At 42.9% G+C, this 21,398-nt stretch overlaps 1 protein-coding gene across 1 annotated transcript in view; it reads left to right on the forward strand.

Annotated features, from left to right (window-relative positions):
- The window catches only part of gcn1 (GCN1 activator of EIF2AK4), a 118,552-nt gene that overhangs the window by 68,804 nt on the left and 28,350 nt on the right, over window positions 1-21,398 (forward strand). The window contains exons 32-43 of the mRNA XM_078553866.1: window positions 146-311; window positions 1,658-1,852; window positions 2,559-2,805; window positions 4,399-4,520; window positions 4,771-4,885; window positions 6,202-6,381; window positions 12,387-12,607; window positions 12,899-12,967; window positions 13,368-13,506; window positions 15,118-15,314; window positions 18,843-18,985; window positions 20,933-21,050. Coding sequence (XP_078409992.1) covers window positions 146-311; window positions 1,658-1,852; window positions 2,559-2,805; window positions 4,399-4,520; window positions 4,771-4,885; window positions 6,202-6,381; window positions 12,387-12,607; window positions 12,899-12,967; window positions 13,368-13,506; window positions 15,118-15,314; window positions 18,843-18,985; window positions 20,933-21,050 — 1,912 coding nt within the window. The remainder of the gene's footprint in view (window positions 1-145; window positions 312-1,657; window positions 1,853-2,558; window positions 2,806-4,398; window positions 4,521-4,770; window positions 4,886-6,201; window positions 6,382-12,386; window positions 12,608-12,898; window positions 12,968-13,367; window positions 13,507-15,117; window positions 15,315-18,842; window positions 18,986-20,932; window positions 21,051-21,398) is intronic.

Here is a 21,398-nt window from a genome sequence, read left to right on the forward strand (position 1 = left end):
CTGTGTGGCTTAGTTCTGCACCAGTTACATTCAGGAAGCTGTGCAATTTTATTTAAGATGTTTTGACTGTAATTGAATATTTGGGAGAGTGCATAAATGAGAAGAGTTTAATGCAGTTTATAGTGAAAAGCTCCTTCTTTTGAAGGTGTGGGATCGCTCTGGCTTTGAACAAACTTTCCCAGTATCTTGATGGATCACAGATCAAGCTGCTGTTCCAATTCTTCGTACCTGAAGCCTTGAATGACCGTCACCCTGAGGTCAGGAAGTGCATGTTGGATGCAGCTCTATCTGCACTGAACACACATGGAAAGGTAGGTCTGTCTGTTCTCCAAAGTAACTAGCTTTTGCGGCTTGATTCACACTGGATTAATTTTGTACAGCCTTCAGTGAATAATTAATTCCTGAAAAATTACTGTCTAGACTCTTGCATCAAGAACAGGTACTTCACAGAGGTGTTGTAGGCACCTATGGAGCCATACGCCAGGAATAGGAACATTAGGAACAGCTGTCAGTGTGGCTCAGATGGTAACACTCTTGTCTCTGAGTTAAAAGGATGTGGATTCAAATCCCAACCCAAGGATTTAAGCACATTAATCTAGGCTGACAGTCCAGTGCAGTACTGAAGGAGTGCTACACTGTCAGAGGTGTCGTTTTTAAATGAGATGCTAAAATGAGACTCCATTTGTCCCTCATTAACAAGAGCAGGGGAGCTCTGACCAACATTTATCATTCAGCCAACAATATTGGTCATTTTCACATGGCTATTTGTGGGATCATGCTGTGTGAAAATTGGTTGCTGTCTTTCAAACATTACAGCGATGATGACACTTCACTAATTGTGAAGCATTTTGGGATGATGTGAAGTTGTGACAAAATATAAATGCGGCTTTCTGCCTTCATTCAAGGAACTTCTCTGTCCTCAGGCTGTTCCTAAGGAGTAGAGTGTGCCTCAGGTAATCCGAACAAGTGAAACATGAGTTCTGTAAGTTATAGACAATGTGACAGTAGGAAAATGCTTGACTGTTTTACTGGAAGTAAAGCACAGGGTACAGGTGAGGAATAAGTAGTCAGCCTTCTGGTGGCAGCAATGGGGCACTTCTCATATGCTTTGCAAATATTTGAGAAATCAACTGTGCACTGGTTTCAGGTACTTGGAATTTCAGGAGACATCTTGCTAGATTCGGCATGTAAGGCTTATGAAGAAAGAATTGATGAAAGTTAGCTAGTGGATTGTAAACTGACTCGTAAACCATCTGATCGTCAGACCTACTGGTTTGGTCAGTAGGGCCCAACTCCTTGGACCCTCCGTTACTGCATTCAAAAACCTCCGATATGCTTTTCTTAGAGTATGCCTTTGACTTCTCCCCTCCCTTTCCTGGTTGGTACCCTTTTTCATTAAATGCTTTTAAGATATGAGGAGTACTTTTCAAATATAAGTGAAGAATATTGAAGAGTCTGGTTGTGTGTGACCTGTTTAAAAGGGCAGGCTAAATGGTGTGTTCATTTGCTACATTCTTAAAATGTGGAGCTGACCTTCCCAGTTATTAACAATTAACTTTATTGGGTTTGGTTATAACATATTAGAAATCAGGCAAGTTGTTTGCAAGACTTATCACCAATCATTCTTTTCACCTCTGTTGCACCCGTTTCCCTGTAGGATAACGTCAGTTCACTCCTGCCGGTATTTGAAGAGTTCCTGCGGAATGCCCCTAATGATGCTAGTTATGATGCAGTGAGACAGAGCGTGGTCATTCTTATGGGTTCACTAGCAAAGCATTTGGATAAGAGCGATCCCAAAGTGAAACCCATTGTGGCAAAGCTCATCACTGCCCTCTCCACACCATCTCAACAGGTAACATATTCCAGTGAGCCAAAAGACTTTCAGAAATAAACAGATAATGGGATACTCCCTTGGCTCAGTGGTAGCACACTTGCCTCTGAGTCAAAGAGTTGTGAGTTCAAGTCCTACTCCAGAAGCTGCAGCACATAATCTAGCCTGACATTCTAGTGCAACAGTGAGTGAGTGCTCCACTGTCAGATGTCATCTTTTGGATGCGGCAAGACCTCGTTTTTCCCCTCAGATGGGCGTAAAAGATCTCATGGCACTATTCGAAGAGGAGCAAGGGAGTTCCCACTGGTGTCTTGGTCAATATTTATCACTCAACCAACGTTGCCAAATATCACATAGCTGGTTGTGGGAGCTTGTTGTGCGCAAATTGGCCCCTGGGTTTTCTACATTTCAACAGTGGCCACATTTCAAAAGTACTGAATTGGTTGTAATCCTAAGACTATGAAAGATGCTATATAGATGCAAGTTCTTTCTTTTCTCTAAAGATTTACGTGGGTGGTTTAATAAATGCATAGATGTTATGTAACCTATTATAGCATTTCTGACACTTTTTGGGCTGAACCCATTTTATATGATTCTAAGCATTTTTTTAAAAGATGTTTTTTTAAAATTGCGTACTGTGCGAATTGGAAATGTTTGTGCAGCCGTACATTTCCAGGATGTTTGGTTGTAGGTCACTGGGCTGAAATGACTGTCCTTGGTGCTGCAGGTTCAGGAGTCAGTGGCCGGCTGTCTACCTCCACTGGTTCCTGCCATCAAAGATGATGCCACTGGGATGGTTCAGAAACTGCTGCAACTACTGTTAGAGTCGGATAAATATGCCGAGCGAAAAGGTGCAGCATATGGGCTGGCGGGGCTGGTGAAAGGGCTAGGCATTCTCTCCCTGAAGCAGCAGGAAATAATGGTGACACTAACAGATGCCATTCAGGACAAGAAGAACTTCCGGAGGCGGGAAGGTGAGATGAGCATCTGTTTATTTCTAAATTTAAAGCTGAGCTCTGCACTGAATGATGACAAGGTGCTAGAAATACCACCCACAACATTAAAGACCTTTACAAGCTGGTTAGCTCCAAATATTTGGTCCCTCATTTATTTTTCACGTGCAAATAATCATCGAAGCAGCAACACAAGCAGCAGGGATACTGCCCTATACGGTGATTGATCATCAGTTCTCCTCGCTCCTGTTGTATACGAGGCGTTATTCAGAATAGTTTGGTCCAACGACAGCAGTTTCACTGTCAGCTGACCAGGGAAATAATTTTTTATTTGCATGTTTGGTTTTCAAGTAATCCAACAAATTTTGTGGGGGTTTTTTTGTGCAGTATATAGGGTAATTTTGATTTGCTCTCTGCATATTTTGTATTTTCCACCGTTTTGGAGCATATTCAATGCCTTCTATGTTTGTTTGTTGGTGAAGTCCTGCATCAACTACTATGGCTTCATAGATTAGAGACCATCTTTGAATGGGGCAGAGATGGTTGAGCGGAGATCTGTTATTAAAAAGAAATGTCCAGAATTGTGAAGGAGTTTCAGGACAAGTAACAAAAGATTAGTCACACTGGCTGGTAAATTGGTAACAAGGATCCTAAATTTAAGATGAGCTCTAGAAACCTAAAGGAACAGGTTAGAATATGCTTCATGTAAAGCGCTGTTAGAATATGGAATGCATTATCATAAAGGCCTGTTGAAGCTGATTTGATCATTGTTAAAGAGGGAATTGGAGAAGTATTAAATGATTCCAGGAACGTATCACTACAGTAGCTGGCTGTGGTGGGCAGTTGACAGTGGCACGGACACAATGGGGCAATATGGGCATCTCCAGTGCTTAAATCCCTGTGAATGTCTGCACTAGGTCTCAAAATGGGTTTACCTTGCATTTGATCTTAGCCACTGAACAGTAGCATCAAAACAATTTGAGTGCTCCAGATTAAGCTGAAATTATAAATGTTGAGCATTGCTGAAAAAAGAGACATGATGTCAGAGCTTTGTCTTGCGCTCATTGGAACAAATGTAAGAATGCCAAAAGTCAAAGGGAGTAACAATTTATACTGCATAAGAAAAGGGTGCAGATTGGTTGGCAAGTCAACTCTGATTGGTCAAGGCATTGCCATAAAGAATGTCCCCCATTGGAAAAAGATGCAATGCCTGGACATGTCCCTGGTGCATTCTCCATGGCAACTCTTCAACCAATCAGCATCCTTTTTTCATGCAGTATAAATTGTTGCTCTCTTTGAAATTTGGCATTCCTGATGAGTGCAAGATGAAATGCTTCGACCACATGTCTCTTTTTTTCAGCAATACCCAAGTTCTGTACTGCCAAGCGACTATTTATAAATGTCAAATTCACTGAAAGGATGCCTCAGACAACTTCCTTGATACCCAGGACAAATTTCTAGGTAACTCTAAACAGTCAAGTGCAAGCCATTTAGCTGAACCGTGCATCACCCAATCCATTGCCTGCTGTTGTCCCTGTTTTACACTTGCTTACTTGGCATTGGCATCCTTCTAAGTGTCAGCAGAATTATTTACTGTTATTAATTCCTTGGTAGGTGCTCTGTTTGCTTTTGAGATGTTGTGTAATATGCTGGGGAAACTCTTCGAACCGTACGTAGTACATGTACTCCCTCACTTGCTGTTGTGTTTTGGTGATGGAAACCAGTATGTGCGAGAGGTCAGTGCATCTTGTATTTATATCCAAGCTATATAAAAGTGACTTTCTGTAATTTTTCCCTTTTTTTAATGTATAGCCTGTGTCATTAAATGTGCAAAATGAAAACCTAAGTTGAGGCACTCTTATTAACTCTGTAAAAGTTACTGATGTAACAGCCTCAGTAGTTTTCCCTATGGGAAAATGTTATAACTTCACTCTACAACTCTCTAGTCTGAGTAATATCCGTGTCTGCAACTCGTTTTCTCCACAGGCGTCTGATGACACTGCGAAGGCAGTGATGCGTAATCTGAGTGCACATGGTGTGAAGCTTGTACTGCCATCGCTGCTGGTCGCTCTGGAGGAGGAGTCTTGGAGAACTAAAGCAGGTATTTGGCAAAACACTGAGGGGCCATTTTAACTCTACTGGCCTGCCAGAAACTGGGACGGTGGACTGTTAAAATCTTTCATAAAAATGATCTGCCTTGGAGCCACCAGGAGCTGTTACCAGCTCTGCTCAACTGAGCAGACAACAAGGACCCCCACCCAAAAATGATGGAGCTCTTTTTCCTACTGGTGCACGTTGGGCCCCAGTGACATCACTGGGATCCACCTGCAACTTTAGCTCACTACCTAGCTGTCCTCCCAGCTGAAGATGTTGGAGAAGGGAATAAGAGCTTGAGAATATGAGCTCTTGGGCCTCCCCCAGTTCTGATCATGAGATGGCCCCAGCAGCCAATCCCACCTTGTGTCGGAGGGCAGCCAATGTACTGTGCCGTTTCCTGCAATCTTGTGGCTTGGGACTGGTGGAAGTTAAAATAAGCTAATTTCTGGAGCACTCAGAGTTTCTAACTTAGGCCGCTACCATACCCTCCCAATTCCCACCCTGTTTATCAGGGTCTAAGATTGTTCACATCTTGGTTTCTCAGGAGGAGGGTTGTCCCCTGGTCAGGCAGGCACAGTGGGCGGGCCCGGGAGTGACCACACAACGGTCCACCGCCCGCGATCAGGCCCCGACTGCGATTTCACATTGGCTGGCCAATTAACGGCTAGCCAGCATGCAACGCGCACTGATAACTTCAGCGTTGCCTGGGTGAGGGCGGGAGGAGCACGAGCGCTGAAGTGCACTCAGTGAAAGCTCCCCGAAGGCACATAGCTGCCCCAGGGAGCTGAAGATTTTTAACATGAGAAATAAAGATTTTAAAAATAAGGAAAACATGTCCCCACATGTGACTCGTGCCCCCACATGTCACATGAACAGGGAATATGAATTGTAAAAATTTGTATTGTTTTTTAGTCACTGTTCGAAACCTCGAACTGCCCGTGGATGAAGTTTCACAAAAAATGCAAAGGCCACCTGGCCTATTCGCCCGCCCGCCAACCATAAGGTTGGATAGGCAGTGAAAAATTCAATTTAATTAATTGTTTAAGGGGCTTAATAGTTCTCTTAATTGTCGGTGGGCGCGCTGCCAACTCTCACGTGTGCCGACCAAAATATCGCACACTATTTCATGCTCGTGTGCCAAGCGCCCACACACTGAGCTGAAAATCTTGCCCCAAGTGTTTTCCATGCAAGATGCAAAACAGCACTGAAGATCAGATGAAAAATTTGCTTGTCCTGTTTGATTCTGTATGACTTTGATAGTTAGACAAATCTGTGTCCAGCATACATCCTTGCACTGAGTGCCTGTTTCTGTACCTTTAGGTTCTGTTGAATTGCTTGGTGCCATGGCTTACTGTGCTCCCAAGCAGCTGTCATCCTGTCTGCCAAGCATCGTGCCCAAGCTGACCGAAGTACTGACTGACTCTCATGTGAAGGTGCAGAAGGCAGGACAACAGGCCTTGCGGCAGATTGGCTCAGTCATCAGGAACCCTGAGATCTTGGGTGAGCTTGTAGTGCAAACCACTGCACATAGAAAATTGACGACCTGTGCCAATTATCATTTACAAGGCTTCAGATAAGACATTTCACAAGTTATACAGCTTATTCTCTGCTGGAAATTTTCTTATGCTCGACATTGTAAAACATATTTGTTTAAAAAGTACAGCACTACATCATGTCTGGAATGACCTGGGGCATTATGAACTGACAATGTAGGTGCTATCTTGGGCAAGTCATGTTTTCCCCTTGCACTGCATATATGGGCTAATTTGAAGCTGTATCTCTTGCGATTATTTTCTCCACCCACTATCAGCAATGGCCTTCACATCTTGTATTATTTTTCCTTTTATAGAAAGTGTAGGGCAGAAGTGAACACTTAGAATCATAGAAATTTATAACACAGAAGAAGACCATTCTGCCCATCCAGTCTGGCCAGCTGATAGTGTTATCACATCTTCTCCTACTTTCCAGCTCTTGGTCCGTAGTCTTGTAAGCTACAGTACTTCGAGTACAAATCCAAATACTTTTTTAAATATGATGGGAGTTTCTGCCTCTACCACCCTTCCATGGAGTGAGTTTGAGACCTCCACCACTCTGGGTGAAAAATATTATCAACTCCCCTCTAACCCTTCTATCAATTACTTTAAATTTATACTCCATGGTTATTGACTTCTCTGGTAAGTGGAATAGGTTCCTCCTATCCATTCTAGCTCGGCCCCTCATAATTTTATTCATTGAACCAAAATCTCCCCTCCGCCTCCTTTGTCCCAAAGAAAGCAACCCCAGCCTATCCAATTCCTGCTCATAGCTAAAATTCTCCAGTCCTGACAACACCCTTGTAAATCTCCTCCTGTACAGTCACAATCTTCCTGTAATGCAGTGACTACTACTGTGGCCTAACTAGTGTTTTGTACAGTTCAATCATAAACTTCCTGTTCTTATATTCTAGGCCTCTGCTAATAAAGGAAAATATCCCACATGCCTTTTTAACCACCTTATCTGTCTTTCTTGCTACCTTCAAGGGCCTGTGGATGTGCACTCCAAGGTCCCTCTGTTCCCCTACATTTCTCAGTAACCCCCCTGACCTCACTCACCACCTTACTCCCCAAAGCCTGTCAGCCATTTACAAGGCACAAGTCAGGACTGTGATGGATTACTCTCCGCTGACCTGGATAAATGCAGCTCCAACAACATTCAAGAAGCTTGATGCCATCCAGGACAAAGCAGCCTGCTTGATTGGCATCTCATTCACCACCTTAAACATTCACTCCCTCCACCACCGACGGTGGCAGCAGTGTGTACCATCTACAAGATCCACTGCAGCAATTCACCAAGGCTCCTTCGGCACTTTCCAAACCTGCGACCTTTACCATATCAAAGTATAAGGGCAGCAGATGCATTGGAACACCACCACCTGCAAGTTCCTCTTCGAGTCACACACCATACCCTGACTTGGAACTATATCACTGTTCCTTCACTGTCCGGCAAAGAATTTCTAAATAAGAGGGAGAAAATAGATTGAGAGTAAACCAGCAAGAAATATAAAACAGGGTGTTGGAGCTTCTATGAGTATGTAGAAAGAAAGAGAGTCACTAAAACATTCATTGGTCTCATAGTAGATGAGACTTGGGAATTACTAATGGGAAACAGGAAATGGCAGTGATTTTGAATCTGTCTTTCCGGTAAAGACACTTAAACATCTCAATAATAAAAAAATCAGGGGCAAAAAGGGAGGGAGGAACTTAAAACAATCATTAACAACAGAGAAAATGTTCCAGACAAGCTTATGGGACTAAAGGCTGACAAGTCATAGGTTCTCTGGACTTGTTGTCTGCATCTTAGCATATTTAAAGGAAGTGGCTGCAGAGACGGTGGATGCATTGATTGTAATTTTAGAAAATTCCTTCAGTTCTGGAAAGGTACGAGGTATTGGGAAACTGCAAATACAATGCTTCTATTAAAGACAGGAGGAGGACTGAAAGCACAAAACTATAAGCCTGTTAACCTAGTGTTTGTCATTATGGAAAATGCTGGAATCTGTTATTAAGGAAGTAATAACAGTACATTTAGAAAATCACAAAATCAAAAATCAGTATAGTTCTGTGAAAGGGTAATCATATTTGACAAATTTATTCAAGTTCTCCTTGGCTTCAATGAAGCAGGGTTATGAAAGGGGAACCAGTAGATGTAATTAAATTTGGATTTCCAAAAGGCATTTGATAAGATGCCGCATAAAAGGTTACTGCACAAGATAAGATTTCATGGTCCACTCCTCCATCACCCCGAACTCCTCATTCCATCCCCACAGCACCTTCCCATGTAATCGCAGAAAATGCAACAGCTGCCCTTTTACTACCTCCCTCCTCACTGTCCAAGGCCCCAAATATTCCTTTTAGGTGAAGCAGTGCTTCACTTGCACCTCCTTCAATTTGGTCCACTGCATTCACTGCTCCTAATGAGGTCTCCTCTACATTGGGGAGACTAAACGCAGACTGGGTTACCGCTTTGCGGAACACCTTCACTCAGTCTGCAAGCATGACCCAGACCTTCCTGTCGCTTGCCATTTCAACACACCACCCTGCTCTCATGCCCACATGTCCGTCCTTGGCCTGCTGCAATGTTCCAGTGCAGCCCAACACAAACTGAAGGAACAGCACTTCATCTTCTGATTAGGCACTTTACAGCCTTCCAGACTTAACATTTGAGTTCAACAACCTCAGACCATGAACTCTCTCCTCCATCTTCACCCCCTTTTTAATCCTATTTTCTTTTTTATTTACACGTTTTTTAAATCTTTTTTCCCAACCCACCCCCAGTAACAGGGCTACGTGTCACTGGTTTCTATATAGTGCTTTCAGAGTGCTGATCCTTGTTCTGCTATTAACACATTCTGCTCTTACCTTTATGCTATTATCAGCACCTTCTTTAGTCTTTACTACTACTGTTAACACTCCCTTTGTCTCGTGCCCATGATATCTTTGTCAATCTCTGCAGTTTCCACCTAGCCTTAACCTTCTATCTTGCTTCACCTGCTCCGCCCTTTCTTAAACGGTATGAAACCCATCAGATTTCTTCTTCTCTTTAGCTCTGAAGAAGTCATACAGACTCTTCTCTCTCCACAGGTATTGCCGGACCTTCTGAGTTTTCCTAGCATTTTTTGTTTTTATTTCAGATTTCGAGCATCTGTGGTATTTTGCTTTCTCATGAGTTCATGGCACTGAGGGTGATACATTACATGGATAGCGGATTGGCTAAATAACAGGAAACAGATAATTGGCATAAATGGGTCATTTTCCCATTAACAAATTGTAACTAATGGGATGCCACAGGGATCACTGCTGGGGCCCCAACTATTTACAATATATATATTATTATCTGAAAAGGAAGAATGTGCAGAGTTGTGGGGAGATAGCACTAGGTGAATTGCTTATTCGGAGAGCCAGCACAGACACTATGAGCCGAATGGCCACCTTCTGTTTGTAACAATTGTGTGATTCTGCCACTGGGTCAAAATCCTGGAACTCCCTTCCTAACAGCACTGTGGGAGTTCCTACACCACATGGACTGCAGCAGTTCAAGAAGGTGGTTCGCCATCACCTTCCCAAGGGCAATTAGGGATGGGCAAGAAATGCTGGCCTAGCCATCGATGCCCACGCCCTATGAAAGAACGAAAAAAAACTATCAGTTGTTTGCCCTCCCCCAAATGCATTTCTTCTCACTTCTCCAGATTGAATTCCATTTGCCACTTTTTTGCTCACCTGACCAGTTCATTGATATCTTCCTGCAGTCTGCAACTTTCTTCCTCACTATCAACCACATAACCAGTTTTTGTATCATCTGCAAACTTCTTAATCATGTCCCCTAAATTTAAGTCTGAATCATTGAAGTATAACACAGAAAGCAAGGGACCTAGTACTGCACCCCACAAAACCTCACTTGAAACAACCTATTGGTCACAAAAGCGCCCATTGACCATGACCCATTGCTTCCTGTCACAAATCCAATTTTGGATTCAGCTTGCCACTTGCCCTGTGATTCCATGGGCCTTTTCTGACCAGTCTGCTAAGCAGGACCTTGTCAAAAGCCTTACTAAAACCTGTATCGACTACATTGAACATGCTACCCTCATTGATCTTGTTACCTCAAAAAATTAATTCAAGTTAGTCAGACACGACCTTCCCTGAAATTCATATTGATTGTCCTTAATTAATACCTTTCAAAGTGGCATTTTGACCCCCATGGTTGTTAGGCCTGGCCTGCACTTAATTGGCCTATCTCTTTCTCCTTTTTGAAACAAAGGTAAAACGTTAGCAGTGCTACAGCATTATGCCGACAGCCAGAGAGGATTAGAAAATGGTGGCCAGAGCCTCTGTTGTTTCCCCTCTTGCTTCTCTTAACAGCCAGGCATACATTTCATTCAGGCCTAGCAATTTATCAGCTTTCAACGATGTTAATTCCCTTAATATTTCCTCTCTCTCTGTTTATTCCCTCCAATATTTCCTCAACACACACCTCTTTAACTACAATGTTTGCATTGTTCCCCTTTTGTAAAGACAGACACAAGTATTCATTAAGAGCTGTGTCGAAGTATCCACACACAAGTTACCTTTTTGTCTCTAATGGACCCTACTCTTTCCTTCGTTATCCTCTTGCTCTTTATATATTCATAAGACATCTTTGGGTTTTCCTTGCCAATATTTTTCATGTCTTTTTGCTTTCCTAATTTCCTTTTTAATTTCACCCCTTCACTTGCTATATTCCACCAGGCTTTTGCAGTATTGAATTCTCGATCTATTATGTAACTTCTCCTTTTTGCCTTATCCTCCTCTGTATGCTCCTTGACATCCAGGAGAGTCTAGATTTGGGAGTCCCGCCCTTTTTCTTTGTGCTCTGAACCCTCAGCCTCCATGAATGCTCACCTACTGCTCTAACATTGATTTGCCTTCAAGTAGCTGTTTCTAGTCCACTCTTGTTAAGTACATCTCAGCTCAGTAAAATTGGCCTTCTCCAATTCAGAATTTTTACTTGTGGTCCATCTTTTCTCCTTTTCCATAAACATGTGAAATCTACCTTAATTATGATAGCTACCACCAAAATGCTCTCCCACTGATAGCCTTCCACCTGCCTAGCTTCATTTCCTAAAACTAAGCTTATAGCAAATAAATAAATAGCCACATAATCTGTTCTGGTGATTTTTTTTTTTGAGAGATCAATCTTGACCAGGACACACCGAGAACTCCCTGCTCTTCTTTGAGATAGTACCTTAGGATTTTTTTATATCTAACTAGCTGCCGGCCAAGACTTTGGTTTAATGTCTGATCCAAACGATGGCACCTCTGACAGTGCAGCTCTCTGTCAGCCTGGCTCACTAATTGACCCCGATAGGATAGACCAGTGAACGGATCTGAGATTGGTCCACTCAGATTGCTGCAAGTGAATGTGTCATTAAGTGGGGTAAGCCCATCTGGTCCCTTGGTTTTGGCTCTACCAACCTGCACTAGAACATTATGCAGCTGGGTAAGTGGATGTGTCCCTAAGAGCCAAAGAGTGTTAAATCCATGTTGCACATGGATAACTACCTGCAGTTAGATATAAACTTGCTTGTGGAGATTGTTAAACATGGTACAAAAGCAAAATACTGCGGATGCTGGAAATATAAAATAAAAACTGAAATGCTGGAAACGCTCAGCAGGCCTGGCAGCATCTGTGGGGAGAGAAAGAGAGTTTATAATTCAGGAAAGTGACCTCTCATCAGGTCTTGTGAAAGATCACAGACCTGAAATGTTGCCACAGATGCTGGCAGACCTGTTGAGCATTTTAAGCATTTATTGTTAAACATAGTGATGATTTCCATGTGTGTCTCAGACCTGAGTGACTCCCGCCCCAAAATATGGACATTCGTGCCTGACATTTCCTGTACTAGTGATAATGAAATAGATTAAGATTAGTTTAATTCAATTCTCTTCATTAATGTTTAATAGAGGCAATGTATTAACTTATTTGTTCAGCGATCACACCTGTCTTGCTGGATGCCCTGACGGACCCGTCCAGGAGGACACAGCTGTGTCTTCAGACTCTGCTCGATACCAAGTTTGTCCACTTTATTGATGCTCCGTCTCTGGCCCTGATCATGCCAATAGTACAGCGTGCATTCCAGGATCGATCCACAGATACCCGTAAGATGGCTGCTCAAATCATTGGGAATATGTATTCCCTTACAGACCAGAAGGTAATGCTTGTGATATTGCAGATGATGAACACGTCATACTTTATCCCTTCCTGTATAACTGTAAAGGATTTTATCCCATTTAATTACTGCACCAGTGGCTGATGAGATTATTACTTTTTACATGGAGGTACAATATGGGTCTACATCTGTTAGCCCAAAACAAAGCAAGGCATGTGGTTACCCTGAGCTGTGATGGGCTAGTCAGTGTTAGGTGCAAAGTTAACGGATAAGAAAAATGAGTATTGTGACCAAACCAGAATTGTTGACTACTTTTCATTGGTATATTTCCAGGATCTTGCACCATACCTGCCCAGTGTGATGCCTGGATTGAAGCTATCTCTGCTAGATCCTGTTCCAGAGGTAAGAATCTTTACTGTTTCCTGTTAACATGGCTTTGGTACCTGGAACCAATTTCAAACTGCCTGTTAAACAAATTGTAATCACTGGGTTGCAAGTACTTGACAAATAGAAGCATTAATGATTGGGGATTTAACCAGTCTTGGTTGGTGGCTAACAGCCTATACCATATAGAAACCATCATTCTCTGGTTCAGTTACTGAGCTAGCATTGTTGGAGCCACTCTACCGAGCTTACCCAGACTCTCCTGATGTTAAACTGCACTATACTGTATTAGGTTGCCATTACCGAACCTGCAAGTTATCTTCAATGCCTGAACTCTATGCTTGTTGGGTCAGGCACAAAAACTTGAAAGTTTTGCTTTTGTGCGCAATCATGTTCATGCAGTTCTCTCATACGCCAGGTTCGTACAGTGTCAGCAAAGGCCCTGGGAGCGATGGTGAAGGGAATGGGCGAGTCATGCTTTGATGACCTGCTGCCTTGGCTTATGGAGATGCTGGCTTCAGAGCAGAGCTCGGTTGATCGATCTGGTGCTGCACAAGGTGAGGAGGCTAAAACTTCAGAAAGAGGAAGTATTTCTATAATAGCTGATTAACTAGACACCACGCACACTTAAACTCTTCAATCATCTAACCCATATGGGCAGGTAAAGGGAATGTCAACAACAGACAAAAACTGTTGATTGCTACTATTTTGTTTTGCACACTTAATATTGTGTTCAGTACCATAAGAGCTTTGTTTTAAAAAAGCTGAAATTTTTTTTCAGTGGAATACTTTGAGCAGTTTCTTTTATAGAATAGAATGGTTTGTTCTGCCTGTTCTGGTGCCTGTGACCCAGAGTCCCTTGCCATATCCCCCTGAAGTTGACTTCGAACACTTGCTGTTTCCCTCAGATTTTCACTATTCTTTCTCTCTCAAACCCTGCCCCCTTTGTAGCTTTCTGTTGAGTCCTCCTCATGAAAGGTGACTCCAATTAGGAAGAGAACAGAATTTGACTCAGACTTGCATCAATCCTGCTTTTTGTCACTAAGTGCCATATCTTTTATTTGAAAAGTTGGTCAGTATTCTTTAACATTTGTGCTTCAGTCTGGTTAGTTTTGTCAAGTAATCAAAGTCTGTGCTGACAGTAGTCAGCTTTTCTCCATTCATTTGTTCTTAACATTAAATGAGACCAGCACTTCACTTCAAGTCCTATAGGTAATTATCTGGATCCTCTCCCAAGACCAGCACCATTTTATGACTTCTCTAGAAGAGCACAGATTATGTAGACTTCTTCATCCTGCACATTCGATCTGCTATATTTTCATGCATGAACTAATGGCTTTGCTAAACAGTTCTTGACTCAAAACAATTCATGAAGAAGATTACATGTTGGGATCTCACAATTTCCAGTTGATGTCAGAGCATTGTCATCCAAGCACGCATTCCCACACAGGGAGCTCTTTAGGGTTGACAATTCAAGAGCTTCCTTAAGAACGTAACATAAGAAATAGGGTGTTCAGCTCCCATGAACCTGTTCCACCATTTATTAAGGTCATGGCTAATATTTGACCTCAATTCCACATTGCTGTCCAATACCAATATTCCTTGATTCCCCGAAAGTCCAAAAATCTGTTGATCTCAGCCTTGAATATTCCCATGGACCAAGCAGCTGCAGCCTTGGGTAGAATATTTAAAAGATTCACAACCCGCTGAGTGAAGGAATCTCTAAATGGCTGACTCTTTATCCTGTGACTCTGCCCCGTAGTTCTAGACACAACAGCCAGGGGAAGCACCCTCTCACTATCTACCCTGACAAGCCCTCCAAGAATGTTATAAGTTTCAGTGAGGAAAAAATGGAGGGTGCAATATCAAAACTAGGGCTTACATTCAGGTGTATTCATCGCTGAATGGTTACTAAAGAAGTGTTCCGTTTTGATGTGCAGTCATGTAAAAGTTGAACTATGGGACATTGACTAAGGAAGATCACCAAAGGTATGACATTTAATATTCAACTGTCAACACAATTGGTGAACTTTCATACTACTTTTAACATGACTTGTCATTGGAGCTATAGATGCAATTCTAACCCAGATGGTAACACTGCACAAAACTCCATTGTTCTGTCAAAGGCAAAACAATCTAGTTTTTAATCCTTTCTCCTTGTGTTTCAGGTTTGGCTGAAGTAATGGCTGGACTCGGAGTTGAAAAGCTGGAAAAACTCATGCCAGATATTGTGGCCACGGCCAGCAAGGTGGAAATTGCCCCACATGTCCGTGATGGCTATATGATGATGTTCATCTACCTGCCTGTGACCTTTGGAAACAAATTTACCGCATATGTAGGAGCCATCATACCTTGCATTCTGAAGGTAAAGGACCACTTTTAAATCGATGAAACAGTTGCCACCAGTTGCACTGTCTGCAATTGTCCCAGGTAGCCATCTATATCAGGCAAATGGCAAAAGCCATTTGCCTTCACCATAGGCAGTGCTTAAAACTTATTGAACACGCCAATTATTTTGCACAGGATGGTACTTACAGATCTAAAAGCTGTTTTCAAGCAAAGTCTGATCTTTAAGCAGCTTCAATCAGCTGATTGCACTTAACTATGGGAGGCACTTGGAAAATGGAGACTTGGGCAGATTCATTAAGGTGGTTTTGCCATCTGCCACATATAGTGGGCAATCTCATTCGCACATATGAGCGTGCTTTATGTGGTGGGGGCTGCATTGGTTTACATCGGAGAAAGATAAAGTAACTGAATTGCTTATTGCTTTTGGTCCTAGAAATTTTTGACATACAAATCAATAATTTTGAGGGGGCAGGGGGAGCTAATGCTGTCTAATGGTTTTTCACTAAGTGTGGATAATGATCACTTTTTAATGTCACCTACCCACATAGGCAGCTGATGAGGGGTAATGATTGCCCATCCAGCCCACTCTTCCCATCACCTGAGGATGAGCATGTGGAAATAATTAGCTTCCTTGGAAATATAGTGAGCACGTTGCTACATTTTAACTGGAAGGTTCCATGCTTCAGTTAAAGCTATTATTGAGGGAGAATTGCCTTTTTTTTTGCCAGTGTAGTTCTTTATAAATTCACAATGCGATTGGGTGTTCCTTATTAATGTCACTTGTCTTCATCCATGAATGTTGTGGTTTAAGTAACTTGAACTTTTAATCCATAAACTTGCCTTTCTCTGTTGCATAGGCAGCATAGATTAATTGCAGCTAAAGTGAGCAGCCACTCGACATCTTTTGTTACAAGTGAAGCTTAAAATGTGACGAAAATTAACTTTTGTAGTTACCCAAGGAGTGAATTTTAACATCCAAAAACCAGTAGGTTGGGGATGAGTAAGATGTTAAACTTGCTTTGCAGGGTTCAGATTTTAAAAATGTTAACATCTGATCTATCCCCAGCCCACCAATTTTGAGTGTTAAAATTCACACTTCAGTTGTTTTTTCTGCCCTCCTTGGGTAACTCCAAAAGATAATTATCTTCACATTTTAAGCTGCACTTCTAACAAAAGAAGGTTTCTCACTTTAACAGGAATTGACCCTTGCCGAAGAGAGGTGAGGACAGCTTTGGGAAGAAAATAAGTGCATTAATAGCACTGCTGGTGGGGCAGCAGTGCTTCCCTCTCCCCAGGCCCCCTCAAACCTTCTTCTGCCCACCTGCCAAAGCAAACACCAGGTTTGAGGATTGGACTTGCCTGCTCCAGGGTGCTCCCCACCCTACTAGAATCCAAACCTTACCCTGGCTGACTTCCAGGTGGGGCACTTAAAGGACAAAAGACACACTCTGGAATCAAAACTTCAGAGGATGTGAGGGATTTTCAGGCTTCCTGTCTGATGCTCTAACACCCACTCCCCCCCCCACCCCTGTCAGCTGCCACTGTTAATATTCAGGACTAAGACTTGAATAAGCTAATTACCAGCATCAAATTCTGAAATCGCAAAGCTAACCGGTCAAAAGCATGTCATCATTGCACATGGAAGGAGCAGCTCCTATATCGTTGCTCAGTGGTGACTTGGCTTGGCTGCTAACATGCTCACCTAATTCAAAGCGGTGGGTAAAGGCACACACACACACCCACACACCCGCCCCCCATCCACCGCAGCTTCGTTCCATGACCAGGACATCACTTTAGGAGTTCCTCATGGTAGTGTCCTGAGCTCGACCATCTTCAGCTGCTTCATCAATGGCCGGCCTTCCATCATAAGGTCGGAAGTGGGGATGTTCACTGATGATTCACAATGTTCAGTCCCATTTGCAACTCTTCAGATACTGAAGTAGTCCATGTCCAAATGCAGCAAGACCTGGACAATATCCAGGCTTGGGCTGACACATGGCATACAACATTCGTGCCACACAAGTGCAAGGCAATGACCATCTCCAACACGAGAGAATCTAACCACCGCCCCTGATCGTTCAATGGCATTACCATCGCTGAATCCCCCACTATCAACATCCTGGGATTTACCATTGACCAGAAACTGAACTGGACTAGCCATATAAATACTGTGGCTACAAGAGCAGGTCAGAGGCTAAGAATCCTGTGGCGAGTAAATCACCTCCTGACTCTCCAAACCCTGTCCACCATCTACAAGGCACAGGTCAGGAGTGTGATGGAATACTCTCCACCTGCCTGGATGAGTGCAGCTCCCGACAACACTAAAGAAGCTTGATACCATCCAGGACAAAGCAGCACATTAGTTGGTACCCCATCCACAAACATTCACTCCCTCCCCCACTGGCGCACAGTAGCAGCAGTGTGTACCAAGTGTACCAGTACATATACAAGATGAACTGCAGGAACTCACCAGGACTCCTTAGGCAGCGCCTTCCAACCTATGACCGTTACCATCTAGAAGGACAAGGACAGCAGCTAGATGAGAATACCACCACCTGGAAGTTTCTCTCCAAGCCATTCACCATCCTGACTTGGAAATATAACGCTGTTCCTTCACTGTCACTGGGTCAAAATCCTGGAACTCACTCCTAAACAGTACTGTGGATGCACCTACACCCAGATGGCCGAGTGGCCTAAGGTGCCAGACTTCAGGAAGTGTGATTCCTTGCCTTGCAGAGGCCTGGTGAATTCTGAGCCCTTTCTAAGGGTGTGGGTCAAACTTCACTCCTGACATTCCCTTTTTTCATGGCGCAGGTGCCACTGACAGCCTCACAATGCCTGCAGCGGTTCACGAAGGCAGTTCAAGGCACTACCACCTTAAGGGCGATTAAGGATTGGCAATAAATGCTGGCCTAGCCAGAGACACCCACATCCCATGAATGAGTTTTTAAAAAAAAATCATAATCTCTACTGATTCTTCAGTGCAATACTGAATCAATCATGTAGATGTTTGCAGCTAAGAGCTCAGTTGTGACCCTGTCTCTCCATACTTGTGGTTCAGGTGCATATTTAAGGGATAAAGGGGAGTGATACCATTGGTCTGCCCAGCATCTTAATCAACAGATTAAGTGGGCATTTGTCTCATCACTCCCTGTGGGGTTTGCTGTGTGCAAAGTCACTGCTATATTTGCAAGAGTCCCTGCACTCAGTGGAACTCCTTATGAAACATTTGGAAATGTCTGTGGGGCCTGGTAAGATGCAATACAAATGAAAGCCTGCCTTTTCTGTACAGGACAGCAGCTCTGTACTCTGTGCACAAGAGGTCACGTATTATCTTCTCCCCAGCAGTTCTACACCATAGGATAATCTGTTGGGTGTTCGCGAAAAGTAGAAGCCAGTCCCTAGTACAATGTGGTTACTTCAAGGTAAAGTGTCAGGAAGGGACTAGGGCATGAATATATCAGCAAGGCAGTAAGTAACAGTAAACTCTTGTAGCATAGGATGCATAGCTGGCTATTAAATAATATGAATTTTCTTTGTGTAGGCTCTGGCGGATGAGAATGAATTTGTTCGTGACACTGCCCTGCGTGCTGGACAGCGAATTATAAGCATGTATGCAGAGACTGCCATAGCGCTGCTGCTCCCAGAATTGGAGCAGGGATTGTTTGATGATAACTGGAGGATCAGGTACCAAGAACATTGCACTTGATGTTAGACCAACACTTGTATTTTATTGTGACTATTAACTATTGAATCATGCTCTCTCAAAAAAAAAGTAGTACATGTTTGGCTGTAAATTTTGAAAATGGAAATACCTCAGGAGAGCAGTGGCCATGATTCTTGCACGTGACTTGCACAGCACGATTTAATGGTGAGCGATTTTACATTGAAAACCCTACAAATGTAGAAAGAGGAAGCCCTTTACATTTCCATTTAATATTGGCATTGGCTTTCAAAAGACATAACTATGTTTCTTGGAAACTTAGGAACAGGAGGTGGCCATTCAGCCCCTTGACTTAGCTCCACCATTCAGTTAAATCATGGCTGATGTATACCTCAACTTGATTTACCCACCTTTAGTTCATATCATTTGATGCCCTTATGAAACAAAAATCTATCTCCCTCTTATGACAAATGGAGCTTTTAAGACTAAAATCCACATGCTTTTAGAGGGGAGTTTTCCAGATTTCTGCTACCCTTTGTGTGAAAAGGTGCTTCCTGATTTCATTCCTGACTGACTAGCTCTAATCTGTTTATGCACCTTGCCCTCATAATTTAACCCTTTAAGCCCCAGTGTCACTGGCACCCCATCCAAGGCCTGTATAAATTTTGAGGTGTGGTGCCCAAGATCGAACACAGTGCTCTAAATGCAGATGGGGTCTGACCATTTGAAGCTTCCTCCACTTTGTATTCTAGCCCCCTGTCTGTAAGTAGAATTACACTTGCCATCTGATATTCTTGCTTTAGTTCACAGATTGAAAGGAAAAATTTGCAAATTTCTGACTTTTTTATTTATTCACCTTATAAATACAAGCAATTAGCTCATCATCCAAATGGAAGAGACAAATAATTGAGATTGTCCCTTAAAAATTGCTCCCATGGGTTTCTGCTGCAGGCCCCTATTAGATGAGCAGATGTGCTGAAGTCAGAGTTTCCCTGTTAACACCAAGGAAAAGCTTTTGCACCCAAATGCAAATCGATCAGAGCCCTTGTGCTCGGTGCAGTGAGTGCACTGTTTGCTTGGTGGGTGCTGATCAGTGTAGCTAATGGGATTTTAAATTTTCTTTAGATCAAGCCATTAGGCTCAGCTCTTTGGAAGTTCTGCAGTTATGCTGATGCATTCTTGCATTGGAGCAAAGCCTGTTAAACCCAGTGCAGTAACATTATCGTCTTTAACTTGTGTTATGGCTGACAGGTTAAAATTGCCTCAGACACACTTCCCTTGCTATTCTTATACTTAGGAAGGCAGTCACTCGGCAGTTTACTGGATTCAAGCTCTGGTACCAACAGCACCAAGGCAATGTGCAAATCATGCTGTGCTAATGAAATGCCCAAACTAGCGAAATTTTGTTGCTTAAATAAATCTAGTCAAAGGTTTGTCTGACTTTGTCTCCTAACTCCATGTGAAAGTCCTGGAGGACAGCTGCATCTGAAGGACACACTTAAGAGCACAAGGACTTTAGAGCTGTTGGATTCAAAATTGCCTTCAAGATTTGCACCTGAACTGTACTGCCACAATTCATTTGTGGTACAGGGAATCATGTTAAAATTCCTACCTTTAGTGCCGTCCTTTTCAGTAACTGAATGTGTTGTATCTGAGACGTGCAAAATTCCATCTATTCCAGCCCCCTGGTTATGTCTGATTTAGATTGTGTCCAATTTCTCTTTTCCTTATTGGACCAGCTATCTCTGCTTTCTTTAACAGAGTTGAGGCATAGTAGTGAAACGAGGCATTTGTGTGTAGACTGGGGAAAGCCCATGTACTTGTTTGGCCCCAGTGTTCCTCTGTCTCCGCCACTCCTGCCTTACTCCAACAAATTTAAATGAGGGGCTTTTTTTTTTGGTGAAGACTGAATTGCGCTTAAAGGCAAAACCAAGATAACATAAGGTGATTTATTATGGTTTGGATTTTAGATTCAGTTCAGTCCAGTTGCTGGGAGACTTGCTTTTCCACGTTTCAGGAGTGACTGGAAAGATGACGACAGAGACTGCCTCAGAAGATGACAACTTTGGCACTGCCCAGTCCAATAAGGTGAGGTGCTAAAATTGGCACAGCTGCTATATAGGGCATGCAGATTGACAAAGGCCCATTATCCAAGAATGTGAAGGGAATACAGACTAACATGATTCGGGGTGTGAGCCTCTGTTTAACCAGCCTTTCAAACAAACTCCTTGCAATGTCAATTTGTTGGTTTGGGTCCACTTAACATGTTCTGGACATCATGTTTTTGGTATGGGCTGACTTAAGGTCCTTTCTCTCGGGTGTCTTGACTGTCTAGGTTGACTTGTCAGCCTTGTTCATGTGTTGCCAATATTTTCAGTTGGTTTGTGTGCCTGTCCCTTCAATGCCATGAAGAAGCAAGCCTATCCCTATGAAGAC

Source organism: Cetorhinus maximus, chromosome 12, assembly GCF_964194155.1.
Source record: "Cetorhinus maximus chromosome 12, sCetMax3.hap1.1, whole genome shotgun sequence".
In the NCBI taxonomy this organism is placed as follows: domain Eukaryota; kingdom Metazoa; phylum Chordata; class Chondrichthyes; order Lamniformes; family Cetorhinidae; genus Cetorhinus; species Cetorhinus maximus.